General features: G+C 37.7%; 1 protein-coding gene across 1 annotated transcript in view; it reads left to right on the forward strand.

The window, feature by feature from the left end:
• The window catches only part of prkcg (protein kinase C, gamma), a 24893-nt gene extending 6073 nt beyond the window's left edge, over window positions 1–18820 (forward strand). Inside the window, exons 6-17 of the mRNA XM_060869307.1 lie at window positions 857–985; window positions 5229–5385; window positions 5587–5788; window positions 6536–6718; window positions 8442–8615; window positions 9340–9431; window positions 9516–9578; window positions 9704–9842; window positions 12966–13046; window positions 15523–15630; window positions 16037–16177; window positions 17049–18820. Of these exons, the coding sequence (XP_060725290.1) occupies window positions 857–985; window positions 5229–5385; window positions 5587–5788; window positions 6536–6718; window positions 8442–8615; window positions 9340–9431; window positions 9516–9578; window positions 9704–9842; window positions 12966–13046; window positions 15523–15630; window positions 16037–16177; window positions 17049–17210 (1631 nt within the window). The 3' untranslated portion in view covers window positions 17211–18820. The remainder of the gene's footprint in view (window positions 1–856; window positions 986–5228; window positions 5386–5586; window positions 5789–6535; window positions 6719–8441; window positions 8616–9339; window positions 9432–9515; window positions 9579–9703; window positions 9843–12965; window positions 13047–15522; window positions 15631–16036; window positions 16178–17048) is intronic.
• Window positions 18821–19343: the final 523 nt, after the last annotated feature.

Genomic DNA, 19343 nt, shown 5'->3' on the forward strand with positions numbered 1-19343 from the left:
TGACATTGTGCATGAGTTCTGACCTGTGAATTACCTCAGTATTTAATATTACAAAAACCAAAGAGATCTGATTTGCAGGCTTATTCCGTTTCGACAGTTTAGCGTAGGAATTAAACATAGATCTTTTTAGCCATTAAATACAGTTTGTGTTTTAAACAGGAACTTGTGTGATTTATTTTCAGAGTACCAATATGTACAGACTGGTCTGGGTCAATAAAAAATAATAGGATTTTCTTTCTGATACATTATGGTCTCATATTATGTTGTCATTTTGGGACTGTGTTTGTTTTTCTGCAGAAACTTTGCCTGGCATTGACATTTTCACTCGCATTCAATTCTGTATGCTGTGTCTTCTAAATGTTCCTTGCAGTGGCCATTTAACATGCTTTGGCTTAGACTCAGTTCCAGATACAAATATGCAAAGACATCTGGAAGCAGCAAGCAGAAATGGAATGAAGTAGCCTCTGATTAGTTTTGGGAAAAATGCCCAGCAGGAAGATATTTGAATGATAGCACTAGGCCTTATGTCCGCCAAATGATTTGGAATTATGTCAGCGTAATATTTTTTGGATTGGCTACGAGTGCTGTTGCCACAAAGAGGTGTGGCTTATTTGTGAATACTCCAAGTAATTCCAAGCAGTATAGGATATAGTTGATAAATGCACTGTCCAACAGGTGGATTCCAACGAGACAACAGAAATAGGTGTGTTTCCACATCTTACAGTACAATCTTGCTGCATGGTCAGTAGTTCAGGGGTCTTTTAAAAAAGTTGACAAACACAATTAGAATTGAGCACAAAATCAAGGCTAAGTCTGATTTTGATTCGTCTTTTTTCTGTATGTATGTTTGTTTAAGGCTGTGAGATGAACGTTCATAAGCGATGTGAGAACAGTGTACCCAGTCTATGTGGGCATGACCACACTGAGAAAAGAGGACGGATCCACCTGAGTGTGCGTGGAGAGAAGGAGGATATCTATGTCACAGGTGAGAGAAAAGAAAGTGTTGATCTCTAAGGAAATTACTTATATGCAGTTATCACAGCTTAGGCTCTAACATTATACATTATCACCATCTTAGATGACATCAATGACATATATAGGAAGTTTAAGGAGTCCAGTGTGTGTAAATTAAGTAAGCGTGAAGGGAATAGTGGAGCAGTATGTGCAGTTTCTCTGCAAAGTGCTCTGACCTGCTTGGGGTCTCAACTTTGTGCTGTTTCCTCTTCCTCAGGTGAATGTGTAAAGACTTTTGGTTGGTGTGTCAGAGTAATTGTGTGATTCAGCCCCTCTTTGCTTTAGTCCTTGGTATATTTAATATAATTTTGAATTTTATTTCATGCTGATGAAGTGGTTGATCTTTTTATCTGAGGCCTGGTTCCTCAGTCCACATCTTTTTGACACCAATAATAATTGTAAACAGAAGAAACGTGTACATAGCTGTGGTCGGCTATGCAACTTGTGTGCTGGTCATTTAATGTCAAGCGCCTTCTAATCAAGTGCTACAGTTTATAGCTGAGAAAAACGATGGCATGCTAGATAGATAGATAGATAGATAGATAGATAGATAGATAGATAGATAGATAGATAGATAGATAGATAGATAGATAGATAGACGGACGGATGGATGGATGGATTTCTGACTGTCTGACAGTAAATTTTATCAACACTATTTTAAATGTAAGAACCTTACCTTTTTTGGGCTGGGCTTTTTTGTCCTAGCTAAAAGGAGGGAGGCTACAAAGGGGAATTAAGTCATAAATCAACAGTAATAGCCTCAAGGAAGGCATGTACTTGATTTGTTTTTTTGTGCATGGCAGTGGAAAGTTTTTCACTGTTTCAAACTACTTCTCCTGGGGTTTAAGGGTGCTCCTGCAAAGGTGAATTAGTTAGACTGCTGCATATCAGTGGCAATATTTATAAAGTGCTCAAAGGTTGAAGGTGCACTTTTGGCAGATTATATATATTGGTAGGCCTTTAGGGGTAGTGAACACATGGGGAGAGGGGGAGTCTAGCAATAAGGCTACATGTCAGTTGCTCTTTGTGAGATCTAGGATAGAGGTTCATCATGACCTTTCTTGTTACGCTGTGTGTTGTCTAATCAGAAATTACAGAATTGAAGGCTCACATACCCAGCTGACCCACTCACTCACTCTCACTCATTTTCTACCGCTTAACCCGAACTACCTCGGGTCACGGGGAGCCTGTGCCTATCTCAGACATCATCGGGCATCAAGGCAGGATACACCCTGGACGGAATGCCAACCCATCGCAGGGCACACACACACTCTCATTAACTCACACAATCACACACTACGGACAATTTTCCAGAGATGCCAATCAACCTACCATGCATGTCTTTGCACCGGGGGAGGAAACCGGAGTACCCGGAGGAAACCCCCGAGGCACGGGGAGAACATGCAAACTCCACACACAAGGCGGAGGCGGGAATCGAACCCCCAACCCTGGACCCAGCTGACCCAGTGATAAGTAAATACTGATGGTGATCTGATTTGGGATTGGATTATGCAGGCGTGATCGGGTGTGGTGCTGAACACATCTGCTGGTCTTTTACGCACATGTCTGCCTTTTGTAGACTGGGAGCTCCTGGCTTAAGTTGACATGCTCTCAGGTAGTTTTTAAAAAAGAAGGATATTAGAAACCAAGCTCAAGCCATTATAAGACTACTCAATGTTTTTCCAGTTGGCTGACTATTGTGCACCATTTTAGACATATTTAATCAGGTCTATGAAACAAAAGAAACCAGTGAATGACTCCTGGACAGCATACATTTTATCAGGTAGCAGCAGGTCCACAACCTTGTGCTTTACTGGTGTAGTACTTTGCTGCAGCAGACTCTGTGGTAAACTAAGTTGTCTTTTTTGGAAGAGGCTAGATGATTGTGTGTGCCAGGTACATCGCTGATGGTCTTTTAATGGTGCACAATGAAGAAATCAAACAGCTTTCTTTGTCATGATGTGTGGTAGTATAGGAAGTTGCCTTGGATGAGGAGGAGGTGTTGGCAGAGGCCTGGAGATGAGGGTATCGCTTTATTTACTGCCACCATTATTCAACTCTACTTTAGCTGGCCATCAGGTTTCTGCTCCTGTGCGAATCCATCCTCACCCTGGACTAACTTAGGCATTATAGACACAGGTAATGGAAAATGAAAGGGTTAATTAAGGCTAATATTTAGACTTTATGAAGGTCACAGCTGAAAAAAACAAGCCAGGATCCCAGTTAGATCCTGTCAGTAAGAGTAAGAGTAAAAATGTGCTTCTCTAAATCAAGGAACACAGACAATGCTTGTCAGATTGTTACTCTAGATGAGAGAATAATTGAACGAGTAGCAGTCTACAAATATCTTGGTTTCTTCTTAGAAAAAAGTTTGTCTTTTAAGCAGCATATAGAATGTCTAGCAAAAAAAAAACTTAGAGCAAAGTTGGGTTTCTATTATAGAAATAAAGGCTGTTTTTCTTTTAGTGCGAGAAAAACATTTATACAAGTAACATTTTTGTCACGGCTCGATTATGGTGATATTTTATATATGCATGCCAATCAATCTTCTCTGAAAATGCTGGACTCAGTATACCATGCAGTACTAAGATTTTTCACTGTAAGTTGTTTGAGAGTGTTGGTTGGCCTTCTTTGCATAATCGCAGGTGGGAGCATTGGTATATTTTTCTTTATAAGGCCATACTGTGTAAACTGCCTTCTTATTTATGTTCTCTCCTGATTCCTAAAGTCACTGCTGGGAAATGTAATCTTAGATTAAATGGTCAAATCATGTATGACATTCCCCGAACGCGAACTGTTTTCGGTGAAAGTGCCTTTAAATTTTTTGCTCCATCATCCTGGTATAAACTGCAGAAACATCTTAAATTAGACTATTTACCAACATTGATGCAGTTTAAAATTAGGATAAAGGATTACTTGAGTACTATATGCACATGTGCTACTACTGAGTGCTGCTGGTGATTATGTGGAGATTATGTTTAATTGTATTTTTTTTTCTTCTCTTTCTGTTACTGTACTGTATCTTGTCTGTTTTACTGTTTTACTGTACTTTAAATATGAAACTTTTTGTACTGCTGTCTTGGCCAGGACTCCCTTGAAAAAGAGATTCTGAATCTCAATGGGATTTTTTTTTTCCTGGTTAAATAAAGGTTAAATAAAATAAAAAAAGAGTATTCAGTAGTCAGTAAGATTGAAGGTCAAGGAGTGTTGTACAATGATGAGCAAACAGATGACAGCACAAGTTGCAGGTACAGGTAAGAATAAAGAATTAAAGACACTGTCATGAATTAGTTGAATGTGGTGAATATAAAAAAGGATGAGAATTGAAAAAAAAATGAAAGTAGCAGTTGTTTGTCAGAATTCAGCTGTTCACCAGCAGAGAGCAGTGTTGACATTCACTAAAGAGGGAGAAAAAAAATCATTGAGCCTACTAACTTAAATAAGTTATATTAGATAATAATAATAATAATAATAATAATAATAATAATAATAATAATAATAATAATAATAATAATAATAATAAATTAAAAGTTGTCCTTTTAAAATGTAGTTTTAGTATGTTTTTGAGTTTATGAGTATGTTGATTATTTTAGTGGTTTAACAGATTTCTTAGAAATATTTTTAGATTTCAGTGTTTTTTTTTTTTTCGTGTCTGTGTTACTTTTCACACTGCATTTAATGAAACTGTCAAATAAGATTTTTTTCATTTCCTTTCCCATAGCAATATTGTGCATGCATTCGTTCTTTCCATTATTATCGGTCAGCACCTAATCTCCATCCGAGCTGTCAGGCATAGATTAAATAAAGCAGAATATAACTGGTGCTGTAGAAGATTGCTGTAAGCTAAAAGTGTGTGATTGGCAGTAAAAAAAAAAAAGTCTTACAAAGTCAGACATATACCTCTTTTGAATTCTAATCATACTTCATAATTCGTACCCCTTACAGTGTTGATGAAGATAGCATGCATCTGAGATTTTATGTTTTCCCATCCACCTTGGGTGTGTGTTTAGTTCAGCAATTCACTCAACCCAATAAACTGTTTATTTTCTCCTGAAACTAAAGTGTAATAATCCACATACAAACGCTTCCATAGTTTTTGATTAAAATTGAAATTAGTAGCTAGTCTGAAATATTAGCGCACCATACACTGGTCAGCAAAAATGCTACTGAACTTTGTATTCACTTGTGACTTGATTTGATGTTTCCTGTGTTAGTACATGAAGCAAGGAACCTGATTCCCATGGACCCCAATGGCTTGTCTGACCCCTATGTGAAGCTCAAACTTATTCCAGACCCGAAGAGCCACAGCAAACAGAAAACCAAGACGATTCGTTCTACTCTAAACCCTGTCTTTAATGAAAGTTTTGTCTTGTGAGTATGAGCATCTGTGTACGTTTGTCTAAAAAAAAAATGCATTCAAATCTTCTCCTGATTTGTACTGAACAGTGTACATTATATGTCTCTGCTTGTAACTTGACTTTGAGATTTCTCTTTCTACACTGCAATTTCCTGACTTCTATTTCTACTCTTCTATATTCTTTTCTCTGTCTTTCGACCTATTTGCCTCTATAGTTCAGTGAGAGGCAGGCAGTGGGATAGGCGCTTATCTATAGAGGTATGGGACTGGGATCGTACATCTCGGAATGACTTCATGGGAGCTCTCTCTTTTGGAGTGAGTGAGATATTTCGTCGTCCTGTTAGCGGTTGGTTTAAACTGCTGAACCAGGATGAGGGAGAGTACTACAATATCCCTGTACCTGATCCAGACTTACAGGTATCTAACACACGTCTCTTTCAGCTCTTTAGTGCAGTGCTTCCTAATGCAGGCCTCAGACCCTCAGATACTTTATATGTTTGGCTCTTTCTCAGCTCTTGAAACACATGAACTAAGGAATCAAATATAGTGAATTACTAGTGATACATGTGAATGTTAAACAGGATCAAATTTGTAAAGGGGGGGCACGGTGGCTTAGTGGTTAGCACGTTCGCCTCACACCTCCATTGTTGGGGGTTCGATTCCTGCCCCCGCCTTGTGTGTGTGGAGTTTGCATGTTCTCCCCGTGCCTCGGGGGTTTCCTCCGGGTACTCCAGTTTCCTCCCCGGTCCAAAGACATGCATGGTAGGTTGATTGGCATTTCTGAAAAATTGTCCGTAGTGTGTGAGTGAATGAGAGTGTGTGTGTGCCCTGCGATGGGTTGGCACTCCGTCCAGGGTGTATCCTGCCTTGATACCCGATGACGCCTGAGATTGGCACAGGCTCCCTGTGACCCGAGGTAGTTCGGATAAGCGGTAGAAAATGAGAGAGAGTGAGTGAGAGAAATTTGTAAAAGGTTCCCTGAGGGCCATGGAAACAAGCACACAGAGACTCATGGAGCACCGTTGCTCCATGAGCTGATAATTTCCTTTATTAAACATGCCCACTTGGGGGCAGTAGAGTTTCATTCATGAGTGATTGATGCCCTTGGTTGTTAATTCGTATGTAACTCTCTTTCACTTTCTATGTTTGTCTGACTCTCAACAGGAGCCAGACTCTGTTGTCTCTCCCTCTCTTCCTCCTGCTCCTGTTACTGTGCCCACACCTGTGCCTGCTGTCACCCCACCTGTTGTGAGTCCTGCACCCACCAGCTTACCAGTGGGAAAGGGCCGAGTTGGACTCCATGACTTCAACTTCCTTATGGTGCTAGGGAAGGGTAGCTTTGGCAAGGTACCACGCGCACACTCAGTCAAAAGCAAAAGACACAATCCTACGCCTATACATAATTCAATTTCCAGGATGAAAATAGTTTTGTTGTTGTTGTTGTTGTTGTTGCACATTACATCAAAAGGCATCATATATCAAAACCCCTCCAATTAAAATATGCTTTACATTTACAATTACATTTTTTAGCCAGAGATGAATAACAAAAAAAGCCAGCACTCATTCATCATAACAGTTAAGGGTTCAGTAAATGGTGCTGAGATCTTATTTTATAAAAAATAATTAGAAATAAATCTGACAAGCCTTAAAAAAGAAATTGAAAGCGAACACACTGTGTCTATGATCTGTAATGTACAGAAGGATTTCTGTTATATCTTGCAAAGAATCGGCTATTATAGAGTGGTTAATGTCTGTATCTTTAATCCACAAGTAAATGCTGAGAAAAATTATTTTTGGTGCTACTTTTAGGTCTTTTGTGTGGATTTTGGGATGTAGAATTTTTCTGAAACCTGCCAGCCCTGTTTAATGATATTAGCTCTTGCATGCATCAAGCTTGATAGCCTCTATGGCCACATTATGCTTCTGGGTTCTGATTAGGATCAGTTCTAGAATTATTGTGATCATTAGCATAAGTCACTTACCTGCTGTCCTCAAGCCATAAAGATGTAATAAGAAATATTTCTGCTGTTACGATATTTGCAAATCACTACTGCTATAAATGTGCATGTGCGAGTGCCTGGATGTTCTCATTCCAATATGTGTGCACAACAGTAGTGCTTATATAAGAGCACAGGGTTACGCCCTGGTGGAGGGACAGGAGAGACATGGGATGCAGACAACGAGCATGTGAAGGAGAGAAAGACATTAATGTTCAATTAAAACTGCAACAGTGTTCATTTGTGTTCAGCTCAGCTGGATGTACAGAAAGACTGCTGGGTTTTTTGTTTTTTTTTTAGCACCAGGAGATTTTGCTTGCCAAGGATGAGAGATATTATATGGAAATGAGAACGAGGGAAAAATCAGAGTGGAGACGAGAGGCCGTGCGATTAAATATTAGATTCTGCAGGATTGAATTCTGATTGCTTCACTCAAATTGCTTTCCTCTCATGTGTTAAGGGTTATATGATTATATAATGAGGGTTGTATGAAATGTTCAGCATCATTATTCAAAGTTACAAATTTATTAACACATGAATAATAATGAATAATAAATAATAATAGAGTTTTAATCATTTATACACTGATATTCAGTAACTGCTTTATCCAACGGGGGCACGGTGGCTTAGTGGTTAGCACGTTCGCCTCACACCTCCAGGGTTGGGGGTTCGATTCCCGCCTCCGCCTTGTGTGTGTGGAGTTTGCATGTTCTCCCCTTGCCTCGGGGGCATTCTCCGAGTGCTCCAGTTTCCTCCCCGGTCCAAAGACATGCGTGGTAGGTTGATTGGCATCTCTGGAAAAATTGTCCCTAGTGTGTGATTGCGTGAGTGAACGAGTGTGTGTGTGTGTGTGTGTGCCCTGCGATGGGTTGGCACTCCGTCCAGGGTGTATCCTGCCTTGATGCCCGATGACACCTGAGATAGGCACAGGCTCCCTGTGACCCGAGGTAGTTCGGATAAGCGGTAGAAAATGAGTGAGTGAGTGAGTGCTTTATCCAAGTCAGGGACACGGTCATGGCTTAATCAATTTTCAGTTAAAGAGAATCTGAAAGAATCCGGTGTTTTTTCTGCAGGTGATGCTGGCAGAGGAACGATGTAGCGACCGCTTGTTTGCAGTGAAGGTACTGAAGAAAGATGTGCTGTTTCAGGACGAGGACACAGAGAGCGCCATGGTGGAGCGGAGAGTTCTGGGATTGGGCAGCCGACCTCACTTCCTCACGTCTCTCTTTTGCGCTTTCCAGACTGAGGTGTGTGTGTGTGTTTGTGTATGTGTGTGTGTATGTATGTGTGTGTGTGTGTGTGTGTGTGTGTGTGTGTGTGTGTGTGTGTGTGTGTGTGTGTGTGTGTGCACACATTTAAGATATGTCCCATATACGAAAATTCTTCTTTTTTCAGTATCCCTGATGGAACAGCTGCAGTGTTTTTGCCCCAGGTCATCCTCCCTCACATAACTGCCCTTATCCTGGCCCTAGTGCCCCTGCTTCATATCAATGCAGGTGGCATATTGGATCTCTTACACCGAGCCATGTCAGCATAGCACTTCTACTCTGACTTTGTGTTATAATCATGTACAAAATGTTCACATCATTAACAAAGAACAGCGTGCTGGCCTAAATCTGAGGCTCAATTATTAAATTAATTAATTAGCCCTCATGCTCTTTAGCAAGGCCATTAATAGTATGATGGGAGGGGTAACTTAATGAGAACAGTTTGCTTTTTTAAATTTCGTCTATGGGGGATTACATAATGTGCTAGTGTGTGGGGGAGATGTCTGTGTCTAAGGGATTTAAAATTGACAGGGTGTAATTATGTAACAAACTGTAAGCTTTGTTAAATGTTATCACGTTTATTAATTACTGGTTTGTTTGCGTATTTATCCCCAAATATTTGCTTATCATTTATCAATCGTTTAATTTCTGGAGATTTTTACAACGCGCTTCTACGTATAGTATAATTGTTTCTCTTCTACAGGATCGTCTGTACTATGTAATGGAATATGTGAATGGTGGAGATCTCATGTTTCATATTCAGATTGTTGGAAAATTTAAAGAGCCCCATGCTGCGTGAGTATTGGTCCCTTTTCCTTCTATTTCCATTCTCTTGCTAGCTGAACATGTTGACGTGATTGAACAATACTTCTTTGGCAGATTCTATGCAGCAGAGATAGCTGTGGGCCTCTTCTTCCTGCACAGCAAAGGCATCATCTATAGGTACTGCTGACATGACAGGAAAACCCATTAACTTTTCATATACTGCACGGCTAAGTATGTCAGGCCTTTAAAAAGGAAGCTTTTGCATTATCTATCCCTTCTTCTTTCTCTCTGTTTCCTGTTAGAGATCTCAAATTGGATAATGTGCTGTTAGACAGTGAGGGCCACATAAAGATAGCTGATTTCGGGATGTGCAGGGAAGGCATGATGGAGGGAGACACCACACGGACATTCTGTGGCACTCCGGACTACATTGCTCCTGAGGTTCATTGTTTCCCCCAACCACAGCTCCGAATATACAGTACACACACTCACTTTACAGATTATTACAAAATCAGTATCTGTAATTATATTAATAAAGAGAGGCTTTAATTATGGCTTTCGTATTTAGGACATCTGGTGCAATGGTGCAGTAAAATCAACCATTTCTAATTATAACACTGTCAAAGCAAATGAAGCCTTTTGAAATCATACAGCTTGTCCATTAATAGATATACTGTACACGCACTTTGCTGATATCATACAGTCCTGCTTCATGTCGTCTGTGTTTAGTTATATACCTTGTCAAATCATTTCCAAATGTCAGAATATAAACACAGTGGAATCTTTTTCTTCTCCATTCACGTGTCTCCTTGTTCATGATGCAAGATGTGTTCTTGCTGTGTTTTCTTCCCTGTGCCTCTGTGTTGGAATCACTTAACACGATGATTCGAAATGTATGTTCAACATCAGTAACCTTGTGTGTGCACGTACATTTGTGCCTGTGAATGTAAATGTTCACTGTTCACTATTTCACTGTTTGTAATGGAGGTGATGTGTGCTCATGGTATATATGTCAAAGAAAGTGATTGTCTATACAGTAGGTGCACACACACTTTCTCTAAACGAGAGTCCTGCATGCATCAGCATTATTATTAGTGTTGAGTTGAATATTTTTTATGCATGATGAAAAAAGAATAATTAGGAAAGTAAAAAGAAAAACACACAAAAAACATTTAAAAAAATGCATGGCAAATAGGTCATTAGAAGACCACACACGTAGATTAAATATCTGCAGTTATTTCTGCAGTTTTTATTTTTTTTAAAAATCACATAAAATTAGAAAGGAATCAAAGGAAGAAACAACATGCTCTGGTTATTTTGTGGGATTTTTTAATGCTTAGGTCCTTCACGTGTCATCATGCTCCAACCTTATTTTTAAGTTCTGCTTCATAGGAGATGGCTAATGTTGGCTAATTGCCCAAACCAAGAATCGCCAAGAATCGCAAATCAGATTGCATAACAATATCTTCAACTCTATAATATAATATAACAAACACAAGGGCGCACACATCAGGTAGTAAATCCAGGGATGTTTTCTTACTACTTAGCTAATGATAGTAGCCTTAGAGCCATACACTTTACTTTAGGCAGTAAGTAAACAGCACTCTGGGCAAATAGCATGCTGGACACCTTCCTCTACAACAAGGCCAAAGGGTTTAGCTAGCTAGCAAAAGTTAAAAAGGAAACTTGCTACCACTGGCTCTGGTTTTTGGAGGTGAGAGGACACACACGGATGCAAGAAGAATGTGCAAAAAAAGTGCATATGTAATTAAACAAGTTCAAGATTTAACTAGGGACCATAGAGGACAATGTAACACTACCCACTCTACCACGATGTCACCCATTAAACATTGTCGTACAGCTAACAGATAGGACTTGAGATAACACTCAAAATCTACATCCAGCAGTTTTAAGCCCTGTTTTTCACATTGTATTTTAGGGCATAATGGTAATGTAATGTAATCAAAACAACACCAAGAAAATCATTTGTTAGTCAAGCCTAATCCTGATAGAATTGTCAAATGTAAATCCTATATAAATTCATTTATATCCTGTTGAATAATAGCCTGATCAATACTAGGTAGCTAGACATGGTCAGGTTCCATTTAAAACATTTAGGCATGAGGCGAATTGGATTTAGGACACACCCACCTTGGGTTTAAATCTGAATATAGATAGAGATATTTGGAGCACTAAACAGATACAGATACAGATACAGTGCACACTTACGCTAAACACACTCACACATAGCCAGCAATGTAGTACAATCACGACACTTGGACCCAAAATATGTCTGGTGCAATTCCCCTTTATAAGAGCAGTTACGGTAACTGTTATTGACCTCATTTAATCCAAAATGTATGTTTTTGTCTCTGTCATTATGCATAGAGACTATATCTATGCATAGTGTGTCTCTCTCTCACACACATACATACACACAGACACACACAAACACACACACAAACACACACACACACATACAAAAATTCTTTATGATCATTATCATATCATAGACTCAGCACTATATTTACCCTGATGTTGTTACCCTGGAATAATTCCTTATGTTCTTTGTTATTCCTTATTAACATGGATAATATATTCTTTGTTGTAAACATTTTAAAACATCAAGGCATGTCATCGTCATTTTTGTCTACTGACAGTTTCTTCTTATAATTGCTTTTAAAGGAAAAGTCCACCTGATACAGTATTTATCAGTATTTATAATCAATCTATGATCTCAGTTGTGGAAAAGTTTACATATTGCTGTTTCTACTATTTCTATTTTGGAAAAGGTGGTGTAGATATACACTAGGTAAGGACATTGTAGTACAGAGACATTGTAGTACATTGTACACAGACATTGTAGTACTCAGATCTCACCACACCTACTTTGTCCTTAAACCACTTGGTGGACGAAGCCACCCACAGCACAGAAAACCTATCCCGACCTACTAGTTGTCCAGAAAAATGGACCAAATGCAGTGAACCAGTAGGGTAGCATGCAAGAACCATATTCTGGGGCTCTTCTAGAATCAAGACGTGAAGTGATCTAGATACACAAGGAACTGTCAAGCTTGCCACATCCAAAACATGATCACCAGTTACTTCAAAAACATTAATTTTCAATTCTGTAATATTAATTTGAAACACAGTGGCAGTCCATGCAAAAAGGTATAGTTAGGTATAAAGGTATAAAATTTTCCCTGACATGACCCTGATTATTACAGCAAATAGAAAAAAAAAACAGATGACCAAAACCTGCCGCAACCAGTAGGCAGGGAATTCATGGATGACATTACCACTACATCCCATGTTCTGTTAAAGTGGGTTCTGAAGCAACTGGACCAAATGGCAACATAAGCCAGTATGTAAAACCCATGAAATCAATGGTCTGGTGATCAGACTGGGAAAACGTTACACTCAAGTGTGGAGTCTGCTGCATCAAATATACTTCAATCTAAATAAATGTAATGTCTTTTATGGTGGACTTATCCTTTAAGTTGCATGGTACAGTTCTGCTTTATGAGCATTGTTTAATCATTAGTTTATCTGTTTATTTATCAGATTGTAGCATATCAGCCATATGGTAAAGCAGTAGACTGGTGGTCATATGGGGTTCTCCTTTATGAGATGCTGGCTGGCCAGGTACGTAAACATACACCCTCTTCCAGAGTTAACCGTTCTGAAGATGTTCATTTGTTCAACCCCTAAAAGAAAGCTTTCTAAATAGATACTCTAAAACTAATTTTAGATGATTTACTCAGGCCTGCAATGTGATAATGTTTCTGTGTTCTGTCATCTGAAACCATTGCAAGCAAATTTGAACTGTTTTGGGCTCAATCCCAAAGTAATCAGTGTCCCTGTCAAAATATCTGGTATTATTTTTTTTACTCAACAGCTTAAACCACTTAAAAACGTTTCATTGTACATCTTCATGCAAACTTTATTACAGTCGCAGGAAAAGCATAGGCATTCTTATTGTCTACATATGAAGCACATTTGGCAAGAGAATCATTCAGGGAATAATTCAGTGCGTCCTTTGAACTTGTTTGCCGTTAACATAAATTTGAACGTAACAGCAGAATGCATATAGAATCATTTCGCTGTGTTCTCTAGTCAGATTGATGGGATATGTGTTACGCAAGCTGTGTTACAGGTTAAAGTTCTGCTATGATTGTCTACATTTCTGCCAGTGCTGTTTAAATAATTGATAAGAGTAATAAAGTAGAAGTGAAGGGAGCAGTTAGTGTACAAGACGAGAAACTAAGTGTTAGAAAGCAACAGTATTCTTTCTTTACAGCCCAGTCTTATAATCTATCTGCATCTACTAATTCAGCCACACTTTATGTAACTTATACATAACTATAGTTAAGCCTCATAAGGGCAAATCTGTGTCAGCTATACAGTAAGTAATTGGATACAGAAAAAAGGATTAGTTGGCTAATTACATTCTGTGTAAACAGTAACAATAGGGTTTGTTATTGCCCAATGTGTAGGCAGTTGGAGATTATTATGTGACAATATTGACAATCTGAGACAACATGTAAGGGACACTCCAATGATGAGCTCATAACTTTAATGAATGCATTTTATAATCTATATAAATGAATTATTAATTATCCAGAATTTGTCCATTAAAACAAGCATTTCTATATGATAGTTCATCATAGATCATTATATACTGAATGTAAATGAGCAAAAATCTGCTAGCAAAAAAATAATAAATGAGCTCACAATCACATCTGATGTGACAAAATAACCATTGAAATGTTAAACTAAATGTTTAGTAGAAGTAGTTGATAGTAGTAAGTAGCCTCTGGAAGTAAATTAAATACCTTAAATGTTTATAACATTCATAAATAAATCAATAATTACTAGTTAAATAGAGCCATTTAGTTGTTCATCTATGTATATTTATCATTGTATCTTTAATAGCTAAAAGTTATTACAAATGTAATATGAGCAAATCATTTGAAATAAGAGTTCATGTAGTTACTCAAGATTACATCATTTCAGCAATCTAACTTAATGTGTGTTGGCCAAATAATGAATGTAACACAGTGTTTTGTGTCTGATCTGTTCTTTTCTTTACTACCATCCAAAGTGTAGCTTATACATATTGCAAAATATAAAAAATATGTTCAAAGAAAATTGTTTAAAAGATAGCAGTTTCTATTGAGGGTGGATAAGGTCACGCTTGTAGAGCAAAGGACCTAAGATGCATATTTACTACAAGATTACATACTGTATAAACAGCTTCCACTACATTTTACATACCGCCAAAACATCCATATAATAACTACCGAATTCATGTCTAGACATATGTAGAGTTGCTACCACGATGTTTAGCTGCATCTAAGGTTTAAAGCTATAGTTTACATATTTACATACGTATTTACTAAAAATGAAAGAATAAATAGTACAGGTCCATTGCGATACATGTGGTACATTTGTCGATGTTTGTTCAATGTGTTGATTAGCTTGTTTATACCTATTAATGATGCATTAATGAAAGTAATTATAAAGTATTAGCTAAACTATGAAGTGCTATTTAAATACATCCTGGAACTATTTCTGTAAGTGATTGCCGTTGGCTTACTGGTTAATTATAAATGACCAGTAGTTAATCTGTGTGTAAAAGTTTCTAAGGTTCATTTCCACTATCAGATGTTACTTTTGGCTTTTACTTGCATTTTACTTGTATTCCATTTACTTATCATTTATATTCTATGAATCATTTGTATTTAGATATTAGAGAAAGTACTAATTACTCAAAAAATTCCTATCATGTCTATCAAACAAAAGTTGCATCTGTTAACCAAAATTTTAACAAAAATGCATTCCTACTGTACAGCTATAAGATTCCTTAATGCTGTGTATTTAATATGGTCCAATTTTTATTATTTTATGGATTCATTTAACGCAATTCATTGTGGTTTACTGGCACCACCATAAGCTTCAAGATTGCTGAAGCATCATGGGAAAGAGTAGAACTGTAAATAACAAATTTAGATATATTAAAGAATGCACATAAATACGACGGATGATCGAACCAAAAATAAGTAAATATAATTCTCTCTCTCTCTCCGTCTATCTCTCTGTCTCTCTCGTTCTCTCTTAGCCTCCATTTGATGGGATCGATGAAGAGGAATTGTTTCAGTCCATCATGGAGCAAAGTGTATCGTATCCCAAGACTCTGTCTCGTGAGGCTGTTGCCATTTGCAAAGGGGTAATACACTTCTGCTTTTATTAAAAGTATATTAAACCATGCATCTAAAATGAACGCAAATCCAGTCTACTTACTGTGTGGGCTATGAATACACAATCGTTTGAGTGAGGAAGAAAATCTAATTTAACTTCACTGGGCTTTTAAAAGCAAAATCTAAAAGAATAATAATACTACTTGCACAGTTACTCAAGCACATGAAAAAAATGTAATCTCCACAAACCAATTTAAATGCAAAGTCTACAGTGTGTGCTGCACTCAATCATCCAATTTTGAGCTAGGGTTTAGAGAAGCAGCTGACTCTAAAATTATTATATTTAATGGTGTGCATTCTGACCAATAAATCTCTCTCTCTCTCTCTCTCTCTCTCTCTTTCTCTCTCTCTCACTCTCTCTCCCACTCTCTCTAGCTCTTGACCAAGAATCCAGTGAAGCGTCTTGGTGGGGGAGAGGATGCAGAGAGAGAGATACGTGAGCATCCTTTCTTCCGTTGGATAGACTGGGACAGACTGGAGAGACTTGAGATTCAGCCACCATTCAAGCCCAGGCCTGTCAGTTCCCCTAAATAATATAACTCTCACTTCTGTGTGTGTGTGTGTGTGTGTGTGTGTGTGTGTGTGTGTTGGGATGTGGTGGTCGAGTGTACAGTATGTGTGAAAAGTTTTATTTTTTAAATTGATATGCTACTATATAACATTAATTAGAGAAGTGTGTGTATGTGTGTGTGTGTGTGTTTGTGTGCTGCATGTGTTATGTAGGATTTGCACATAAATTGTACATCAATAATAGTAATAACAGTCAATCTCATAAACCTGCATCTTTAGCACAAGTATTTTGTGAGCACTTCATTTCTGACTTGCATGTAATAAATCACGCATTGAGCTTGCATTAGTTTGTCTCAGGTTCACAGCTCACAGAACTCAGGGGACTGAGTGTGTTTTACATTGTATATAGTTGTGAGAATTTGTAACTCTGTATTTCAACCCTGCCTCCATAACTCTTAGAGTCACTCACTTAGATTACTTTTCTCAATCTAAACCTATTTTGCAATGTTTTAAACCAACAAGTTGCAGTCGTGAGCTTTGTCAGAGTAACTGATGACTCAGAAACAACATACAAGCTTCCTAAATTGTGATTCATTATTGTTTCCTGATCATAGTAAAGATGTAGGTTAAGATTTGTAGCTGTTATATGAGGATTCACAACGTTCCAATCACAACCAAGACTGACAAATCTGGTTACTGCATTGTGATTCATAAATTATGATCTGATTCTTGCATTTAGAGATGACTGGTTTTGACAGTAAAATGTCTATGTCTGTCTATGAGTATACTGTGTGTGTGTGTTTTTTGTGAGAGAGAGACAGAGAGAGAGAGAGAGAATTTGTGCTTCACATTATTCTTATTCCCTCTTGTCTTACAGGGAGGGAAAAAAGGAGAAAATTTTGACAAGTTTTTCACGGCTGCCTCTGCAGCCCTGACTCCCTCTGATCCAGATGTTCTCGCAGCTGTCAATCAGGAAGATTTCCAGGGCTTTACCTACATAAACTCTGATTTCCCAGCCACCCCTCTTACTGCTGTCTGAGATCACACATCCCAAACAAACAATACGTCTATTCGAACTAACAGCTCTTTATGATTTTCCTACTGTACATCCCAGAATTCTCTCTTCTTCAAAAGTCATGAATTGTGCAGTGTTTTCCAGTGACTATTAATCAAAATAGATATTTTACTAACACACTAGCGTACAGTACCCTGTACAGACTCCCTCTAGACACTAGATCTAAACATTACACGTAGGCACGTCTCAGATTCTCTTCGAGAGTAGATCTGAACAACAAAAAGAAAGGAAATTCATGTGTCTGATTAATTCTCCAGACTGTAATCTCCACACAGGCCCTCTAGTGGTATAGACAGAAGTGATTATATTATCAGATTGCATGATAGAGCGCTCTAAATGTACTGTATCATCACACTCTCCAGTGCTGTTTGCAATCCTCTCTAGATCCTTAACCAGCTTTTTTGCATGTGACAAAACCCAATAGTCTTATTTTTGATACTGGCCATGCAACCCATGTTCCTGACCCAAAATATGAGTAAAGCATTAACTTATTCTCATCAGCTCATTACTTAGACAGTAGTCTGTAACCAAGCATAATCGATCCTTGGAGCTGAAGGGATTAAATGCATGTCATTGATTTAATATAACTTATAAGGTTGCTGATGTTTATAGCTGGTGTGGTGCCTTATTATATATCTTACATTCCTCTATACCTCCTTCATCACTTTAGTTTCCTGTTCTTCCTAATTGGACTCGTTCATCAAGCCGAATATGAATGAGTGTACGTACATTTATACATAAGAAGACTTACAAATGTTAACCTCCATTGATCGGCTTCGAATCTAATGATTCGTGACAAATTGCTGTATTTTTATGTATATACGGAATATATGTATATATAATAAATATATAATAGTTTAAATATAGATATAACAAAAGTCAAAATTCATTTTAAAACAAATAAAACCGGTTGTTCAATTCAAGTAAAATGCTGCTGTAGGAAAAGGAGGATGTCCTGGTCTCAACAGATGGTTGCTGAAAGCCAAGATGTTACAAACAGCAGAATTAATATTACGGGAAAAGTTTGGTTTGTGTTTCTAATTGTCATACCATAAGGCATCACACAAGCTATTCTCCATGATCCAGCCTTCATGATTTCCAGTCATTAGAGTGTAGTATGTCTTAATTAATTTCCTAGAAAGCCGTAGCTTCACCATGCAACCCCTTCTTAAATCTTAAATACCTTTTTTATCCACCCACAGTGAAATATTGTTATATAAGAATACATCTCTTAGCACGGAGATCAAACATCTAACGTAATAGAATACTGAATAATGTTTTATCTGGAAATGAATTTTCACAGCAACTGGAAATCCTTGGAACTGGAATGTCCTCTTTAGGTCACTATTTAAGTTAATAGCTACTATTTTATTTTCATGTGGAGAATACAGTACTAGTTACAGATCTTCATGGCATGTTGATGTCTGAATCTGATGACTTTCTTTTCATTCACAGTAGTTTAGAAAAATAATTTATCAACTCATTGTATAATGACAGTCTCACGTGATCTTATATCGTCTTTAATTTACCCTAACTGATAAGAAGGTATCGAATGTATTGTGGTGTGCAAATATAACAAATATACAACAGATGCCTATTGATGATCCAGTTGTTACTGTATCTTTAGATTTTTTTCTGTCATGCAAGCAAATATATGTATATGACTGCACGATTTCAAGTGTATATGCTTAACGAATCCGTGTATACAGGACAAATATTAAAATACATAATTGCTTTGAAGTGACGTTTGTTCGAAAATTTTGGAAAGTGTAAAGAATTCTAGTTGAGTAAAATCCACAAATAGTGAATAGTCACAAGAGTCAGTTTATACTGAATGCTGGTGATAAGTTGTGTACAAATCTGCAACGAGCTTACGAGAGAAGAAGCAAAGTTAAACCAGTTAGACCTTCAAAAAATATCATCACCATCCTTATAGGTCATAATAAGCTCTGGTGATTATACTGTATGTAGCTAAATACTGTAGGTAGCCTTTTCCTGAATCTAGCCATCAACATAGTTATTACATACTGTATTATAGCGCTATAATTTTCAGTATGGCTCTGACTGCAGTGTTGGATATAGAGCGCAATCATAGAT

Source organism: Tachysurus vachellii, chromosome 5, assembly GCF_030014155.1.
Source record: "Tachysurus vachellii isolate PV-2020 chromosome 5, HZAU_Pvac_v1, whole genome shotgun sequence".
Classification (NCBI taxonomy): Eukaryota; Metazoa; Chordata; class Actinopteri; order Siluriformes; family Bagridae; genus Tachysurus; species Tachysurus vachellii.